Source organism: Atractosteus spatula, chromosome 16 (assembly GCF_055471065.1).
Source record: "Atractosteus spatula isolate fAtrSpa1 chromosome 16, fAtrSpa1.hap1, whole genome shotgun sequence".
In the NCBI taxonomy this organism is placed as follows: Eukaryota; Metazoa; Chordata; class Actinopteri; order Semionotiformes; family Lepisosteidae; genus Atractosteus; species Atractosteus spatula.
In genome coordinates this window covers 16834358-16853217 of record NC_142721.1, presented here as the reverse complement: position 1 = coordinate 16853217, position 18860 = coordinate 16834358, and the positions used below count along the sequence as shown (strand labels likewise).

The window sequence follows — 18860 nt, the reverse complement described above, 5'->3', positions numbered from 1 at the left end:
GAAAACAACGTTTCAGCTGAAGAGCCTTCTTCAGGTGTGGAGCTTCTTCACCTGAAGAAAGCTCTATGGCCGAAACGTTGTGTTTTCTTTCTTCTCTTTTCAGCATGGAATAAACCTTTACTTGTTCCTTTGCATAATAAAGACTTGTTTCCAGTCTTTATTAACATTTCAGTGTCGGACAGGCCTATTTCTCTCAGTAGGGTCTTAGCTGAGCAGTGTTACTCATCTGCAATAGTTATGTCGCTGTGACATTACTAACCTGAATGTCAAATGACAATACAGGGTCAGAGGTAACATGAGGGATTCTAACTGTGATCAGGGGTTTGATTTCAGCACCTGATTTCAGCTGGATCTCTTACTGATACACTGAAGTCACCAGCTTTGTGAGCTCAACCTCAGTTTGCTCACAGTTCAGTTGGAGAGTTTTTTGCTCCCATTAAAATCAGACATAGAAAGATCACCAGAGAACCTGAGGACTTGCCTGCCCTGAGTTAGACCTGTAACTGTTGCTCTTCTGTGATTTATCAGTTAATGGCTCCTGACTTGTTCTTGTCCTGAGATTGTTCTGTACCAGTATCTACCTGCAGGGGGAGCTCATACTCAAAGATCAGATCCTTAAAGGAGCTCCGTTTTTAGATCATAAACCTAAGTCCACCTGGGTGGTTCTGGTTAAAAAAAAGTGTTTGACTTTTTTAAACTCACTGTAGAACTGTAGACACAATGCAGAAGAATATTTCTAGGTCTTTATTCATCTTCTTGTCACTGTAACTGGATTTCCAGAAAACACAGTGCAGTTTATCATTTCAGTTTCGCTCAGATCCTGAATCATGATCTTTCCTATAGACTGACTAAGTACTGGTTACGAGAGTGTATCTGTGAATGATACTGACAGTATCTGTTGTGCTGCTGTGATCTCTGGAGGACCTCAGGGTGGGGAATCTGTCTGCTTTTCCCTCTCTGTTCCCTGCTGCTGTCTTACATGACTGAACAGAACCAAGCGCCTCAGCAGTAGAACTAGACCACAGAATCAGTGAGTCTGGTGACTCCTGGCCGTCAGCTCAGCTGCAGTCTGAGCGTGTTCGATCACACCATGAGGGTCTGGACTGAGGTGAAGTTCCTCTCCTTCAGCATGGAGAGTCAGAGTTCAGAGGGTGATGAAAGCAGTGTGTGAAATGTAGTGGTTTTTAACAGAGGCTGGTTAAAATTAATCTTCAGTGACACTGTAGAGGAGTGGTGTCCAATTCACATGTTTGTGTCTGTTTTTTCCAGTGAAGAAATCAGTTTTCATCGGTTTCTCAATAATTCATTTTGTTGTGTTAACTGAGATGTGGTCTGGTAAGTAAAATTAAAACTGATTGTTTTATTTCCAATTTCAGAGACGTATTAGCTGTTAACTCATGTATTTACAGTAATAAACACACACATGTTTGAGGTCCTTTATAGTGGCATCCGAACATCAGTGCTGAGCGAGAGGCAGAGCAGATACAGGAAGTAAAGAGGCTACACAACAAGACACACCAGAAAGACATAGATAGGATGTTATAGTGTTGGCACTGGAAAGATAGAGAGAAAACCGAAGAGAACAGGGGACAGTGGGAGACAGCTAGCGTGAGAGAAAGGTGTCTGATCAGTAGTGTACTGTAATAGACTAACTTTTCATTAATACATAGTCCATTGTTCCACACCTGCCTGCGTGCCATTCTTTGCTATAACTCTGCTGTAGTAATGGAGTGATGTCTAACAGGTCACTAACAGGTCATAGAAACCTCAGACACAGGAGCTGAGTCACTAATTTACTAAATGAAGTAAATGAGTTAGAGGAAAAGAAGGGGAAGATGGTTTTGTTTCTGTTCTGGTTTCCCTGTGTTCCCAGTTCCTCTGTGGGAGTATTTCAAGAGCCACACACCAGACACAGCTGTTACAGCAGGTATTGGACTGGCCTGTGCCTCATCACTGCTCTCCTATCTCTGTGGGATTTATATTCAAGGTAAGAACAGCTGCTTTCTCAGATCCAGGAGAGAGAGATTCGGTGTGAAGAGCTCAGATCTAGCCTCTCTCCTTGCTAGGTTTCAGTTCCAGAACACATGGAGCGATGTGATGGAGATACAGTAGAGAAAGAATCCCAGACTGCACTGGGAGGGATGAGAACAGACTCTCACAATCTCTCCGACAGACACTCGATAAGAACAAGGAGTTTTCTAGAGAATCACAGGAAGCAGCTGGATCTCTTACTGATACAGTCCTGCTTTAATTCAACATAAAACTAAGCTCAGGAATATATTTATGTGCTTTGTATAAATACTGATTCACAATTTAAGAGTATTTATTTATTGAGGGGTTAGACCTAAGATATTTTAACCCTCTTGGCTGAAGATCCCCTGCCTACTAGCAGCAGAAACAATGACTCTCACCAGATTTATTTCAGATACATTTGTGCCAGTTTGTACCACTAAAAGTGTTTGTGCTGCTTTCCTTCCTGGGAAATAGTACCCTCTCTCTCCAGGCTAGTGGAATATACAGTTTGTCTGTCCTGGTACCCTGCTGTGTACTGTGTCAGCAGTATTTTAAAATAAGTCATCAAAGCAACATTGTAAATTGCAATTTACATTGTAAATGTAAAAAATGTAAAAATGTAAAAAAGGTCTGCCACCTCACAAATGTAAACAGTAATATCTCAAAAGTTCTGAAAGAAAACAGTCTTTCATGAGCCAAAATGTAGACTAAACCAATGTTTTACTTTTGTTTGAACCACTTGTTTATGGGAATATATGTACAATATGTGCCCAAAATCTATACTAGCATCGGGACCACATCTCACAACCGTCAGTTCTGTTCAATTCCTCATCTCTTAGAGCTTGTAGGTCACTGAGTCCTGAAATGAGGTAAAATCATGGTCAATGAAGAGGTGGTACCTATCACAGCTACATTTCTATACCAGTGGTATAGTCTGGACAAACACCAGAGAGCACTGACCAGTCAGGAAATTCAGACACTATATACTGCATTCCTAAAACCTCTCTATCACAGCCAGGCGTTTGGCTATAAAAGATTTAAATCTAAACGACATTTTTGGGAAATTGTTTTTGCTGTTTGTGGGGACACAACTTCAGAGGCTCAGTGACGTCACTCCCTGAAGATCGAGGGCGCACTTTCTGAGGAAGGAGAGCAGCACAAACACTCCTTTCAGAGGCACAAACATGGCTCAGACAAGTGCAGGGGCTCAGGCAGCTCCCAGAGGCACCTGCACCTCAGGGCCCTCCTGCAGGAAGTGATGTCATACGAGGGGCAGCTGCAGAGCAGAGCTGAGGTAGAGGAGGGGTGCAGGAAGATGAGGGGGTTTCAGGAAGTGATGTGATGAGTTAGAGTAACAGGGGTGAAACAGAACTTGGTTACTGTCATCTGTCTCCAACTCCATCAGTAAGAACAGTCACATGCTGTACAGTGCTTCCACCAAACAGTAAATAGGACAAATACATTTTTACATTATTTCTAATTTTTAATGTTTTGTTGAACAGTATTTGGTATTTCTTTACAATATCATAATTTAAAATGTAAAATTTCTAATTTAGTTTCTACGTATATTTTTCTTCTGTTTTCAGTGCGGAGGAAATCTTCTCAACACATCTGGAGAACAGGTATGGTCTTCTTACCTCAGTGTGTGACAGAGGAGACACTGCAGGGCTAAGCAGACCCAGAGACACACAAAAAAGATAACTTTGGAAATTATTGTTCTGAGGAGAGAGCGCCACCTACTGGTCCACAAGCACCACTTACAGTAGCAGCTTGAGACTGTAGAGGTCTCTCAGCCCAGTGCTGACCAGGCCAGGTCACACTACAGGGTGGGGACTCTGCTGTCCCTCCCACAGGCCTGGACAGCGATGTGTGGACTCTGGTCTCTGCTGTGTGCAGACACCTGTACTGTCAGAGGCACTGAGCCAGGGAGAGCTGGAGGGTGGTACCCCACTATAGGTGAAGATAGCAGGGGAGAGGGACTGTGTGGCACTAACAGATACTGTACCTGCTTTGTTCTCTTTCTGCTGCAGCTTCCTTCGCTTGTTCAGTTTGCAGCATTGTTGTCCTCGTCCTTTTCAGAGCTTCCATAGAAAGGCTCATAGTGGGTAAGTACTGTACTCCAGTAACACACCAGATCCACAGCAGACCTTCAACACATGACCACTCTGAATGTGAATCTGTTGCAGCTGGCACATCCAGACACAGTCACAGTGATGTAAATCTTATGTAAAGTGATGTAAAGGCAGGACTGTGTGCAGGAGAGGTCTCTGGCCTGGAGTCTGTGGTCCTGAGCAGAGCCAGGGAGCTGTGCCTGTTCTCCAGCTGATATCCTGGCCCACTTATTTGAAGCCTGTTGCTCATGCCTGTATCTCCTGAACTACACTGAGGTCAGGAGCACTGGGCTGTGTCAGTAGCTGCAGCTGTTAACTCAGGTGTGTCTCTCGAAGCAGTAGAGTCACTGGCTGTGTCTTGGGGTCGAGGGTGAGTGTCTTTCATGACCCAAGGGGAGTGATAAGGCCAGTGTGGGACCCCCACTCTCTCTGGCAGGGTGAGCAGGCGCTGTCCCAGGAGATATCAGCTTGTCTTGGTTGTGGTGCTCAGTGCAGTCATGGTGAGCTCTCTTCAACACCCTCATCCTGCCTCACTGGACTCCTTTGGATCTCAAGTGCCTGAGCTTCTGCCCAGATATTCCTCCTCCACTTGGTTCAGTCAAGGGCCATAATCACTCTGACAGTGTTAAGCAGGATCTTATTTTCAGTGCAAGCCAAGAGAAAGATTTTTCTTCTTATTATAATCTGCTGTATCTGGACACTTAATTCTAATGATATTCATAGCCTTGCTGCGATACCTGTAATTGATTGGGTGTGAAAACTATGGTGGACTTGATTGATGAGGTACTGAATCTATAATGGGATTCCAGTGGAACCTGTTTCACAAGAAGAATGAGGTGGTTCAGGAGGATCCCTGCAGTGATCTTGCCTGTGAAGGATGCACAGAGATTCCACTGAAAGGTGATTGATAAAATCATTGAATTGATTCAGGATGACCTCTACAGTTCAGTTGTGTATGTGTGTGGAGGGGCTGTGTTAGTTCCTGTCTACAGTGCTTAAACATTTCAGTAGGAATTCTGCTCTGTCGTTCTACATTTGTGTGAAGACTTTCACCTCCACCTCAGGTGCTGTAAGAGTTCCAGGCTTCTCTTTCAATGGTGTTGTAGCTTGGAATTTAATATATTAGTGTTGACAGTGGAGTCCAGATTGAATAGATGATCAAAACTCTCATCAGGATCCCCTCTTTCTTTGTCTGGGTGAGCTCTTCCTTAGGTCTCATGAGACTTGTGTGTTTGGGCCATGAAATAGTCCCTGTGGCAGTAAAGTGATCAAAAATAAAGCTTATGTCTGTAATGTGTTACATTTCCATGGCCTTGACTCTAAACTACATGATATTCATGTCACAAGTTCTTCTTTTATCCTCTACCTTGCTTGTTGATTCTGTAGCTTCACACTTATGATCAATAGGTTCCTACAGTAGGTCACTATGTCATTTTCAGAAACCTAAGTCCGGTGTCATTAAGTGGAAAGTCCATGAGGGTCCTGATGTTCCAGGTCCCTAATTTTAATGCTCTTTGGTGTTTTTGATCACAGACAGCTGATCCCTCTTCTGTCCAGTCAGGAGTGATGGGACAGGTATAGGGCTTATGTACTGTATATACAGTATGCCCTATTTTAGGGCACCTTTTCTAACCACTTCCCACAAGGAGCTACTGTAGATCCTCAATAAGGCTTCTCAGCTGCAATATCATGGTAAGAGAAGCAGCTCCAATAGCGAAGGGGGTCCTTCTGTATCTCACTCTGCTGATGGTGACCTTACATTGCCCACAGCCCAGGTTCCATATCAGTTAGAGATGAAGTCCACACTGAGCACTCTTCCAACCTCACCCACTGTTTACAGTGTACAGAGTGGTGTTTAAACTGGGATGATTTTATACTGACAGCATCAGTACCTGTAAGACCACTTTCCACAGGGCTGACAGAACCTGTACGTTACTAACTCTTTGTGCTCAGTCCTGCATGTTCTATAAAAGATCTGCCCTTCCTGATCCACTCTTCTGTTCCCAGGTTATCTGACTGCGCTGATTGTAGCTCTTAGTGCCCTGCTGGTGTGTCTGACACTTCAGAGGATCTGTTTAGCCCGGGGACGATGTGATGGTGAGTAGGAACAGTGATGACTGTGCTGTAAATACAGATTCACAGGATTCTGATGAGTCAACATCTACTGGGACAAGATCTGGTGCTCTGCCACTACGGAACATCACAAGAATAATTCACTGGGAGCAGCAGGAACAGTAAAGAACAGGAAAGGGGCGTCCAGACTGCACTGGGACCTCAGGTGGCTCTCAGAGAGTCGGGGGTGTTTATCTCTTCAGCCCCAGAGGCTGCCTCACGCCTGGGAGCTGAGAGCTCTGGGGACAGAGAGGAGCAGAATCAGTAAGCTGGAGCTGCAGAGGACAGTCTGGTCAGGGGTGTCTTCTGTCTCACACTGAGAGAGCCTCCGCAGAAGAGGTCAAGGTGGGAATTAGCTTCTCTTGTCCTTCAAAACATGACCCCCCGGCCCACCACTCTCTCCCCAACACCTGTGAGGACAAACAAAAGTGTTCAAACATATAACGACTAAAGAGACAAACACTGTCTGAAGGACGGATGAAAATGAGACATGGAGGCTATACAGTATGTATGTCTGACTGCACACTGGAGGGAAAAAAAAACTTAAATGCCAATCGAGGGGAAACCTCTGTTCCATGGGAACAGATGCCCCACTCCAGCTGCTAGTCATCGATAGGTGGGCAGCTGAGGTAACTGAGGGAGCTGTGTGGGCACAGAGATTGACTGCAGGAGAGGACCAGCAGCCTAGAGCTTTGATTAGATGGATCTCAAAATTATCTCAAGCTGCAGAGGTGGCTGTTATAGCTTTGAAGGAGAGGGAAGTGTAGGCTGAAGAGACTCAGTTCCTCAAGCGTGTTGGTGTGGGACACTCTCTTCAGACTAAAGAGACTCAGTTCCTCCAGCATGTCGGTGTGGGAGACTCTCTTCAGGCTAAAGAGACTCAGTTCCTCCAGCGTGTCGGTGTGGGACACTCTCTTCAGACTAAAGAGACTCAGTTCCTCCAGCGTGTCGGTGTGGGACACTCCCTTCAGACTAAAGAGACTCAGGTCCTCCAGCCTGTCAGTGTGGGACACTCTTTTCAGACTAAAGAGACTCAGTTCCTCCAGCGTGTCGGTGTGGGACACTCTCTTCAGACTAAAGAGACTCAGTTCCTCCAGCATGTCGGTGTGGGACACTCTCTTCAGACTAAAGAGACTCAGTTCCTCCAGCGTGTCAGTGTGGGACACTCCCTTCAGACTAAGGAGACTCAGTTCCTCCAGCCTGTCAGTGTGGGACACTCCCTTCAGACTAAAGAGACTCAGTTCCTCCAGCCTGTCAGTGTGGGACACTCCCTTCAGACTAAAGAGACTCAGTTCCTCCAGCCTGTCAGTGTGGGACACTCCCTTCAGACTAAAGAGACTCAGTTCCTCCAGCCTGTCAGTGTGGGACACACCCTTCTTACAAAAGAGACTCAGTTCCTCCAGTCTCTCAGTGTGGGACACTCCCTTCAGTAGGTGAACAGCATGTTCCTTTCTGCCCTGATACTGGACTTCTGCATGGGTCTCTTATTCAGATATTGCTGGTTTATTATAAGATGTCATTTTGTTACATCATTCAAATGCATGTTTTACTCTTTCAGGATACTGTAAGAATGCTGATGGTTTGATTTTCTCCATGCTTCTGGACGTGTTGAGCTTGCTGGTTGAGGACGAAGTCCTGGTCACTCTCAAAGGTATGTACAGGGGCGAGTGTGTGACAGTCAGTAGGTTTTGACAAAAGCTGACCTCCTGTGTGCCAACCTGTGAGTTCAGACTGATGTATTCCTCCAGCCTGTCAGTATGGGACACTCCCTTTCCCTTCAGACTAAAGAAAATCAGTTCCTCCAGCCTGCCAGTGTGGGACACTCCTTTCAGACTGAAGAGAGTTCCTCCACCCTTTCAGTGTGAGACAGTCCGTTCAGACTAAAGAGACTCAGTTCCTCCAGCCTGTCAGTGTGGGACACTCACTTCAGACTAAAGAGACTCAGTTCCTTCAGCCCGTTAGTGTGGGACACTCACTTCAGACTAAAGAGACTCAGTTCCTCCAGCCTGTCAGTATGGGACACTCCCTTCAGACTAAAGACACTCAGTTCCTCCAGCCTGTCAGTGTGGGACACTCCCTTCAGACTAAACCCTCTATTTGATCTTGAAATGGGCAGCGGGCCTGTGTGTACAGTAGGTGAACAGCATGTTCCTTTCTGCCATGATCCCGGACTCTTGCATGTTTTCTTATTCAGATAATAGTGGTTTATAATAAGATGCCAGTTTGTTACATCATTCAAATGCATGTTTTACTCTTTCAGAGTACTCTCGGAAAGTTGAAGCTGTGATTTTCTCCATGCTTATGTTCGTGTTGAGCTTGCTGTATCTGGTCAGTGACCTGGACACTCTCAGAGGTATGTACAGGGGCGAGTGTGTGACAGTCAGCAGGTTTAGACAACAGCTGACCTCCTGTGTGCCCACCTGTCAGTTCATGTGAATCAGGACATCCTGTGGGCATGTCATCATGCTGCACTCACACCCCAGCGTTTCCACAGTCCTGAGCAAACAGGCCCCCCACTCCTCTGAGCCCCACTGACAGCCCCTGTGCGGCTCTTCAGCTGCTGTGAGGAAAGGACTCCCCAGGGTTTGTATCTTCTGAGTGGACAGTAGTGCTCCAGTCCTGGAGAGAACTAGCAGGGCGTAAGTCAGGTCTTACAGCCTGGAGACAAACCCTGAGTCACTCATTAACACATCACATTCCTCTGCAGTAAGTCTGCTGCACCAGCCCAGAGTTATCTCAAGTGTGACACAGCATCACAGTGTAACTCTCACAGGCCTGTATGCAGGGCTCTCTCATTTTAATGCATTCTGCACATTGTTACCAGTTGGGGAGTATGAAATTAGAGAAATATCACAAAATGACCAAGCAGATGAATCAATAATTAAAATAAATAATCAAAACCTCCTACCTGTAAAGATTTTGTCAAGAATATACATGAGTGGTTGGTATAATTAGAGGCACATGAGCTCTTTGTTCTTTGGCACAGTTTTGGTGAAAAGAATAATAATTCAGGCACACTTGTTTAAACAAATACCACCAATGACATTACACACACGAACAACACACAACATAAACATACAACATACAAGCTACACTATTTACAGTACATACTTACCAGCAAGGAGTCCCAGAGGCCTCATGTCCTCACCACCCAGAAAAACACCAGACTGCTAACAAGTATTCAAACTCTTACACAACACCTACACAGGCCACAGAAGAAGAGACAAGATGTCTTCTAAACTAAATAGAATTCAACCTGCAGTTGAACCTGGCTCCCTGTTCTAAAAATGCACCCACTAACCAGGACAGGGCATTTTTAACTGAGGGTTTCTTTACACAGGATATCAGAGTTCCCTGAACCACAGAGTAGCACACTTTGTGACAAGGATAAACACTTAGCTCCAATCTGATTTTCCCATTGATTGGAGCTCCTCTCTCATAGTGACCTGTGCACGTCTGTCTGGCCTCGTGGAGGAGCTCCTCTCTCACAGTGACCTGTGCACGTCTGTCTGGCCAGGTGTAGGTCTCCTCTCTCACAGTGACCTGTGCACGTCTGTCTGGCCTCGTGGAGGAGCTCCTCTCTCACAGTGACCTGTGCACGTCTGTCTGGCCAGGTGTAGGTCTCCTCTCTCACAGTGACCTGTGCACGTCTGTCTGGCCTCGTGGAGGAGCTCCTCTCTCACAGTGACCTGTGCACGTCTGTCTGGCCAGGTGGAGGAGCTAATCTCTCACAGTGACCTGTGCACGTCTATCTGGCCTCGTGGAGGAGCTCCTCTCTCACAGTGACCTGTGCACATCTGTCTGGCCTCGTGGAGGAGCTCCTCTCTCACAGTGACCTGTGCACATCTGTCTGGCCAGGTGGAGGAGCTCCTCTCTCACAGTGACCTGTGCACGTCTGTCTGGCCAGGTGGAGGTCTGGCCACCTGCTTCTGTTCTGTTGCGTGAGCCAGGAGTGATGAGAAGTCACACAGAGATAAAATCAAGTAAAACACAACTAGATAACTCCAAGACGATTTGCAGAATTGAGGGGTGAAAATAGGCAAAGTAATGTTTAATTGTACAAGATTAAGAAACACAAATTGTACATTTGTGCTTCTTGACATCATAGTGCACAGCAGTGCCCCCCCATTTCAGGGGGTCCCCTTGAAAATGTGTCATTTCAAACAGGCTGATCAGAAACTTCCTACACCAACAGACTTCCAGAAGTGTAAATTATCCAAACACGAGTGACTCACTGAGAAACACAATAATGTGTACAAACAATCTGAAAGAAAGATGTTTTCAGTCAGGAGAGCAATACGTCTGGTAGTATTTTAGTGCTGATATTCTATAAACTCTTGTCCTGTTTGCTTGAGCACACCGGTGTGACATCATGCCGATGAAGCTTGATTGAATTGAATCATGAATGAAATTAGCATGTAGGATCTGCTGAAATTGTGAGTGTGAAACTGTGTTTCTCTGAAGGATACTCTGATGCTCACCTGGTGTGACTCTCAGATAATCACAGTGATTATTAATTCTGATTACAGGGGGGCCTGGACTCATGTGTGAAGTCCTGTTTCTCTGGATTCTGGCTGTTGGGACAGTCTTTACAGAGGAAGATGAAGATAAAGATGTAGATGGTACAGTAGGAATTATTTAAGTGTTATTTTAGACAGTTGTGATTGAATGTGATTGAGTGTCTTCTGTAAGTAGTTGTGTGTGATTCCTTGAAACACCTTACAGTTTCAGTTCACATTCTGACTTCCTGCTGCTTAGTGTCCCAGAGCCCCTCATGTCCTCCTTCAGACTGACCCTGTGACACATCTGGCTCATCTGTCCTGTTCTCCTCCACCCCTCCCTGCTGTTCTCACTGTGTTCTACACTCCTCACAATCACAGCAGAAACTCAGCCCTGGACAGCTGTGAGTTCATCCTGTAAAACCCATTTGCTCAGACACTCTTCAATAACAGCATCTTTCTGCTTTCAGATGTTTTAAAGAGTATCTTCTACTTGGGGATCCTTGGATTGCCTTTGGTGAATTCCACTGCACTCGCAACAGATCTAATCCTGAAAGCAAGTAAGTGACAATAATGATCCGTCCACTGTTCTCTGTGTAACATGAGCTGTTAACTTCTCTTAATCCTTAGGAAAGGTTCTAAAGTATTGAAGGTGCAAAAAAATATTCTTAGTTAAATATTTTGTTCTTCAGTTCAAATGCCTGTGTGACAACTCCAGCTCAATAACGACCACAAACACAGCCCTGCCAACGTGTCACCTTAGAGTTCTGTGTTTTCAGTGCTCTGTGTTCAATCTCACAGACACTCCAGCCTACTAGGTGATTCACTGGTGTTCTCTTGGGGGAGTCTGCATGGTCTTAGGTTTCTCTGCTCTTCTCTATATGTTTCATTCACTCAGACCTTTCCACTAACTCTTCCTTATCTTCATTAATCACTAACACAACCAGACACTGGAGTATTCAGCAAGACGCCACATCACCCAATCAGTCTTCATTACACTGGTCACTTTTCATTGATTAAAATTACTGACACTCAATTATAGTAGTTCTGCTCTTTCAGCAATTTCCCGAGAGCTGGTTTCTCTATAATCTGCAAGATCAAGCTCTTACTAAGTTAAACCAAATTGTGACTAAACACTCCATAATCCTTTCAGTGCTCTTAATTCCTGGGTGTTGTTATTCCTAGTGAAAGTGGTTTTCGGGAGGGATGGAAATAGTGGAAAAATGGAAAAATGACTGTATTGTCAGAAATGAGAAATCACTCCTGACGTCATGTCCTTTCCTAAAACACTATAAATACATGAGTACATGATCCCTTTCTCTCCCTTGCTACGTCTTTCTGCCTCCCTCCTCCACCCCATCTCCCCCTCTGCAGCTGCCCCTGGGTCACCCCTCACTCTGCAGGGGGGTCCCAACCCACTCGTCCTCTGGCCAGGAGGTCAGCCCTCATTTTCAGAGAAGACTCCAGAATCCTGTTAGTGCACTTAATTCCTGGGTGTTGTTATTCCTAGTGAAAATATTAATGATGAGGTCTAACACACTATATGCTGTATACAGTGAGATAAACTAAAATACTTTTCTTAATCTCTTACACATACAGTACTGTACATCCATTTCATACAGACATCTAAGTGTTGTTGTGTTCTGTTTGTTTATAAATCTCCCAGCTGTTCTTAATATTTCAGAATTCATGCAGCAGTGTATCTGTACTGTACAGTATATCATATAAACAGGAAAAATGCAAGAGGTACAGTAGAACTCACCGCGATTCTTTTTTCTCTTGGAACTGCTAACGCTTGACTTACTGTCTTATAAAAGTATGGGGACAGCAAAGTCAAAGTTATTAAGTTTTAAATTAAAAAAGTCACATTTTGATCATGAGATCAATATGGATGATTATAGTAAATCTGGGGAAATTCCGTGCCCACAGTGTCAGAGAGTGAAGTCAGAGTGTGTCTGCAGATCCCTCTGAGACAAGACCTGCATGAAGTCTGTGACCCATGAGCTCCCCCAGCTCTGTATGTGATCACTGAGCTGCTCTGCCAGCCTCTGCTGCAGCTGCTTGCAGTTCTTGCTGTGTCCTGGGGTGGGAGACTTCAGGATCGACTGGATTTCAGTCTTGTTCAGTCCAAGATTCTTAGATAGATAGATACTTTATTGATTCCGTGAGGGAAATTGCAGTGCAACAGCAGCTTTACACAGACAACACAGCCACAGTGTGACGAATGATACAATAATAATAATAGTACAATACATACAATACAATCAGTACAGTGAGGGTGCACTAAAAGAGTTACTCACAGTCCGGACACACAAAGAACAAACTAGAACAGAACAGAACACAGAAAAATCGTATCACACATATGAATATAAATATAGATGTAATATAGATATAAATATAAATGTATTGCATGGCGTATATTGCACAAAAAATGGTTGTGAACATGAAAAGAAAGAGAGCAGATGTAGCAGTAGATGTGTAGATGTGTTTAGTCCAGAAACAGGTCACTGTCAATGTTGCCTCTGCCCAGACGCAAGGTCTGGGCAATGTCTTCTGCTCTGATCTGCCTGTGTGCCCTGGGTCACTGTGATCCTGCATGAAGGAGCTCAACTCTAGAAATACTGAAGGGTTTTCTGCTCCATCAGCAGACCTGATGTTTGTGTCACTGTCAGAATCCATTCCTTCATCATCAGTCAAGAGGAGAGCCAGTTCCAGGCCCAGGCCAGGACACTGCCTCCACCACTCTTACTGATGAGGTGCTGCTCTCTAGAGCACCTGCTCTTCCTTTCCTTCATCACACCTTCATCTTCAACTGTCACCACCCCTTCATCTTCCTCCTCACCTTCAACTTTAGATAAACCTTTATTATTTTAATTTCTTTTGTCTTGGTTCCATCTCTCCACAAAACGTTTATTGCAAACTCTTTTATTTATTTATTAATGTCATCATACTCACCAGACAGGAATGAAATAAAAAAATGAAAAAAAAGGAATTAAAAAATAAGAAAAAAAGAAAAAGTTTTTTTTTCTTTGAACTGATCAATCTACTGTACATGTTTAGGATCAGCAGTGAAGGAAATGAATGATCAGTTTCTTTGTAGCCGGTGGAGTGGAGATCCTTTGGCATTTAACTGACATGATGAGCTTGTTATGAAGAGTCACTCCCAGAGTGTGGAAATATTCTGAAGAAAGTTCTAGTATTTTTTTTGAAAAACAGTTGTTTTCATAAGCCAAAGTAAACCTAGAGCACGTAGACGCAATTTCTTAACACTTCTGACTGTTAAAATATGCCGTTTAGTGCCTGTGGTATGTTTTTTACCTTTTATCACTACACCAGTATCACCATAAAATGTGATAGCAGTGTCAGTAGTTTTAAAAAGCAGTTTTAAAAAGAATCAGTAAAATAATAGTCAGAAGTTCTGCGACCACTTGCTTGTTTATCAGTATCAATGTCTTGAATTCCAGCTAAAGGCTACCGAGCTGTGAAAGATCTTCGCTTGGTGGTCGTGCCCTGTGAATCCTTCTTTGTGATCTGCTGTGCTGTTCGTCTGATTTATAATTACTGTGAGTATCTCAGTCCTGAGTTCTAGCAGTTATCCTTTATACAGTAGTAATGGAGGACAGAGACAGAGCAGGAGAAAACTGAAGGGTGTTTTAACATTTGTGGTAAAAATACAAGCAGCTGTTGATACATTCTAGGAAAGGATTTCATTGACACAGTTATGTAAGATGATAAAATACATGTGAGATTTGAAAGACGTTGAGAATTTACAATTTCACTCAACTGATACCCTTACTGGAAGCTTTTCCAGTAACTGAAGATCAGGAGGGATAAACAAGTCAATCACACAGCTCTGCCCTACAGCTTGTCTCCTTCTGAATGGGGTTCGAGTCTCCTCCTGCTGTGGCCAGGAGGCTGCCCACTGACCAAGCAGGTCAACCTGTCTCACCAAGAATTCCAGGCATTTACAAGGCATTCAGTTCTTGGATGCTGTTGTTCCCAGTGAAATAAACTGTGTTATCTAAGTGGAGCGGTGGCTCTGTGGCTCAGGATCTGCGCCTGTGGCTGGAAGGTTGCTGGTTCAAATCCCACAGCTGGCAGAGGAATCCTACTCTGTTGGGCCCCTGAGCAAGGCCCTGAACCCCAACTTCTCCAGTGGTGCTGTACAATGGCTGACCCTGCGCTCTGACCCCCAGCTTCTCTCCCTGTCTGTGTCTCATGGAGAGCAAGTTGGGGTCTGTGAAAAGATGAATTCCTAATGCAAGAAATTGTATGTGGCCAATAAAGTGATCTTGAGTAATTGAAACAAAGTGAAGTAATGAATTCTGAGGCAGAATTTTTGATTGTTTCATTTGATCACCAGCTTCTGAAAAATTGATCTTTGAAGACAGAAAAACAAAATTTTGCCTGCTGTTATTTTGCTTTTTTCTGTATTTTTTTGTCTTCTGAGAGGACACAGTAAGAGAGAAAAGAAATGTGGTTGTTTACACTTAATGCCCCAGGGGTCAGCTTCAGTGTAAGACATGAACCGGGCCTCTGTTGTGTTGAGGGGAGAATATTCCAGGTGGAAATTGGCTCTGGGTGCCTGGATCACTAAAGGGTTTTAAACACCCTCACCCTGCAGGTACCTCTTCACAGAAGGTCCTTCCTTAACTGAACTGATCACAGCAAGTCTGGAACATCTCAGAGTCTGACAGCCAGGGACACAGGCAGGTTCCTGCTGTAGTTTCTTAGAGGTACTGAGGCCCAGAAATGAGATCAACTGGAAGATATACTGTGTACAGTAGATATACCAGACAGCAGCTGGTCTGGTGAGAGATAAGGCCCTCTGCAGGAAGTTTGTCTCGGTTTCCTGTTGTCAGTGTTGCACTTCAGGAATGAAGCAGCATGTCCATTCAGGCACAACACTTTTATTTAGGTTTCTGTCAAATTTAAAGAGGCTATTAATTAGTGCTGCTGTGTTTCACCCCAGTGCGACATTTGCTGTTATATTATACTTTTAAACCGAAGTTTGTGTGCTTGGGTGAAAACACTGCAGTCAATTCACACAAAAATAATTATGTTACCAGAAACTCATCACATCGGTTAAACTGAAAAATGTTTTTTAGCATTGTGTGATACATCAGCAGTGCTTGGGAACTTATTTCCATCACCATTTACAGCTCTGACCTGTTTCTGGGAATACTGGTGTGACGTTGTGTGAAAACAGAATTGGGTGTGACTCATACAGAAAGACATACTCGTCTTGTGACAAAGGAAGTGTCACAGCTGAAGGAGACACTTGATTTATCAGCCTCTGTTAATCTCAACACAACCTCAGGCTGGGTAATGCTCTGGTCCAAACTGGGTGGTGTTGTACTCTATATGTGCTGCTGTATACAGTATGTACAGGTACTGTACTGCTCAGCTCTGTTGACTCATCACAATTGTGGGGATGAGGTACAGGTACAGGTATATGTATATCTATGTATATATGTATCTCATTATAATGACCATTGCTTAACTCTGTGACACCAATATGCTTCCTTATAGACTTGAATATTTTTTTAGGTAACCTTAAGATTACAACATCTTTGGTATTTCTCTTTTTGATGATTTTAAACTGTTGGGAATGGGAAACTGATTTGTCTAAACTTGTTTTTGGTCCTCTCCAGATAAGAAAAACAAGGATAAGAATAACAAACCTGAGTAAGTAAAAAGCCAAATATTTCTCACTTTGAATATGTACAGGAAAGAGAATTAGTTTTCAAGCTGTTATAAACAGAAAGCAGAATGAATTCTGAAAAGTGTCAGGAAAGCATTTCAACTGTGTTTAAACTTTAGCAAGCATGCCATTCTGTAGCAAAAAACGTTTAATTACTATATTTAAAAAAGTCTTAAACATTAAATATGTAATGCATTCATATGAAAAACTGAAAATAACACTTGTGTTTTACAGGACAGAGAGAAAATCATCAACATTACAGACATCGAAAAACCAGGAGGTACTGTATGCTTCTCAATTTCTTCTGCCCTGCTCTTAATAGGACTGACAAAAAGACCATTACCAGCTGAGTCCAGAAAGCTGAGAGGCATTTAAACTGATGGGTGTTATAAGTTTGCACTTTATAAAACTGGATCCTGTTTGTCCAGGGCTGATGCCTGGGAAAGTTCTGCATCAGGGAAATCGAAAGTCAGTGTGCAGTGAAATTTCCAAAGACTGTTTCAGTCGTCCTCTGTATCTCAGTGAGGACACCTGGGCTGACAGTATCAATAAGGGATTTGATCCAGCCTGAACAGAATGACATTTCTATATGGTAGGCTTGTGGCTGCATTAAAGAACAAAAGAAATAACTCAGTTTAGCTTTGTCTCGTGATGTGAGAGAGGAAAGAGCTGCATGAAGAGTCTACAATGTTGAGCTTGGAAGACGAATCTCAACACACGAGGAAAAGAGAACAAAATCACAATAAAAGCAGGAAAAGACTTTCAGAATGAGGGGCAGCAGACTGTAGGAGAGTTTATGGACAGGAGGACAGGAAAGCTGAGTAACAGCACACAGGCAGGGAAGTATAATAATAGTAATAATAATAATAACAGATGAATAAATTAATAACAAGCTGTTGGCTGGTGTTGTTCCTGATGCTCCTGTCTGATTGTCCAGGACACAGGTCCCCCTCAGGAACAGGAGATCAAGTCTTCACTGGACTCTGATGGGGCCACGCAGGAGGTATTTAACACCAGACTCTTCTCTTGCTAAAGGCTCTTGAGTTGTTGCTGCTCCAGATGTCGAGGCTGTGAATCACACACATCTTTAATTAGCAGTTATTAGTGTCTCCTTTACTTTGTATCTGGACCTGAGGGTGCTTTCATAAATCACCTGTTTATTATATTCCAAAACTACCACTCTGTGTAAAAGCCTGTTATAATTGTTCATACTACTCTAGTGAAAAAACCACTGTTAACAATATCTGATAAAACCTCATAACAACATATCAAGACCCTGTGTTGTTGTGTTTGACACAGGGCTGGAGTGTGTGGCTCTCTTATCCCCTGTGGGTTTGTAGACACTGATCCATTGACAGTCCCTCACAGACAGACTGCAGTCCAGTGAAAGTGTCTCTTTCTGTTACAGAAAGACTCCAACCCCCCTGAAGAAGAGAGCCCAGGAGAAGCTCAGCTCAATAAGGAGTCTGAATGATGGCAGGACCCAGACCTGAAGAGAGCAGAAACACTCACTCCCACTCACTCTCAATCCCACTCAGTCCAACTCCCACCCACTGACACCCACTCCCACCCACTCAACTCCCAGCAACTCCCACTCAACTCATACCCACTCCCACTGTCACCCACTCGCACCCACCTTCCCCACTGACTTACACTCACACCCACTGTCACCCACTGTCACACCCACCAACACTCGCCGACTCCCACTGTCACTCAGTGTCACTCACTGTCACCCACTGTCACTCAGTGTCACCAGCACCCACAGACACTTACTGTGAGGTTGTGTGTTGTTTGGTGGTGAGAAGTGTAACTTGTTTTGATATGTAAAGTCCTGTGTGAGTCTGTTTCCACTCATGTTAATTGTTTACTGTTTGGGGCATCTGTGTATGAGAATGGACTGAAAATGGACCTGTTTTTTTACTACTGTTAGTGCCTCTCTGAACTGTACACAGTCTACTGGCACTGAGTCCTCCACATGCAAGAAGACGCAGGACTCTAGAGACTTCCTGCTACAGAACCAGGCAGGTCTGCGGGATCACTCTGTGGACATATTTCTGCAGAACGTTATTGAGGAGAACATCTCAACAGCAAAATGAGGGAAAAAACAAAGAGAATTTAAGAAACCAGGCCGCAAGCATGGGAAAGGGCAGAGTCCATGTGAGGAGTAATAATCTCGACCTTCTGCCATTGATAACCCTCAGTAATGTTCAGTCACTTAGGATCAAGGCTGATGAGCTACAAGCAAGTGTCAGCTATCTCTATGGCTTGAGGACTGCTGGCCTCTACAGACACTTGTCTCACAGGCTCAGATTTGGACCCGGACCTGACCGTTGATGGGTTTGGCGCCCTGCTCGTGCTGGACTGAGACAGAACTCTCTGGGAGTGTATCAGCATCGTCACAGTGCGAGAGAGGCTCTGTCT

At 44.1% G+C, this 18860-nt stretch overlaps 2 protein-coding genes across 2 annotated transcripts in view; both read left to right on the top strand.

Moving 5' to 3' along the window:
* LOC148819693 (polymeric immunoglobulin receptor-like) overlaps positions 1-18860 on the top strand; it is a 96923-nt gene that overhangs the window by 14343 nt on the left and 63720 nt on the right. The gene's annotated exons all lie outside the window — the stretch shown is intronic.
* LOC148819694 (uncharacterized) lies at positions 1091-17913 on the top strand. Its single transcript, XM_088935172.1, has 12 exons — positions 1091-1151; positions 1874-1987; positions 4044-4118; positions 6132-6221; positions 8497-8589; positions 10766-10858; positions 11206-11295; positions 14200-14298; positions 16390-16423; positions 16674-16719; positions 17377-17442; positions 17848-17913. Exons 1-12 carry the CDS (start codon positions 1091-1093, stop codon positions 17911-17913), a joined length of 927 nt encoding a protein of 308 aa, XP_088791298.1.

Coding starts and splice junctions, on each gene's coding strand:
- LOC148819694 (XM_088935172.1), top strand. CDS start 1,091: ATGAGGGTCTGGACTGAGGTGAAGTTCCTCTCCTTCAGCATGGAGAGT. Junction 6,222..8,496: donor AGCCCGGGGACGATGTGATG/GTGAGTAGGAAC, acceptor TTACTCTTTCAG/AGTACTCTCGGAAAGTTGAA. Junction 11,296..14,199: donor AGATCTAATCCTGAAAGCAA/GTAAGTGACAAT, acceptor CTTGAATTCCAG/CTAAAGGCTACCGAGCTGTG.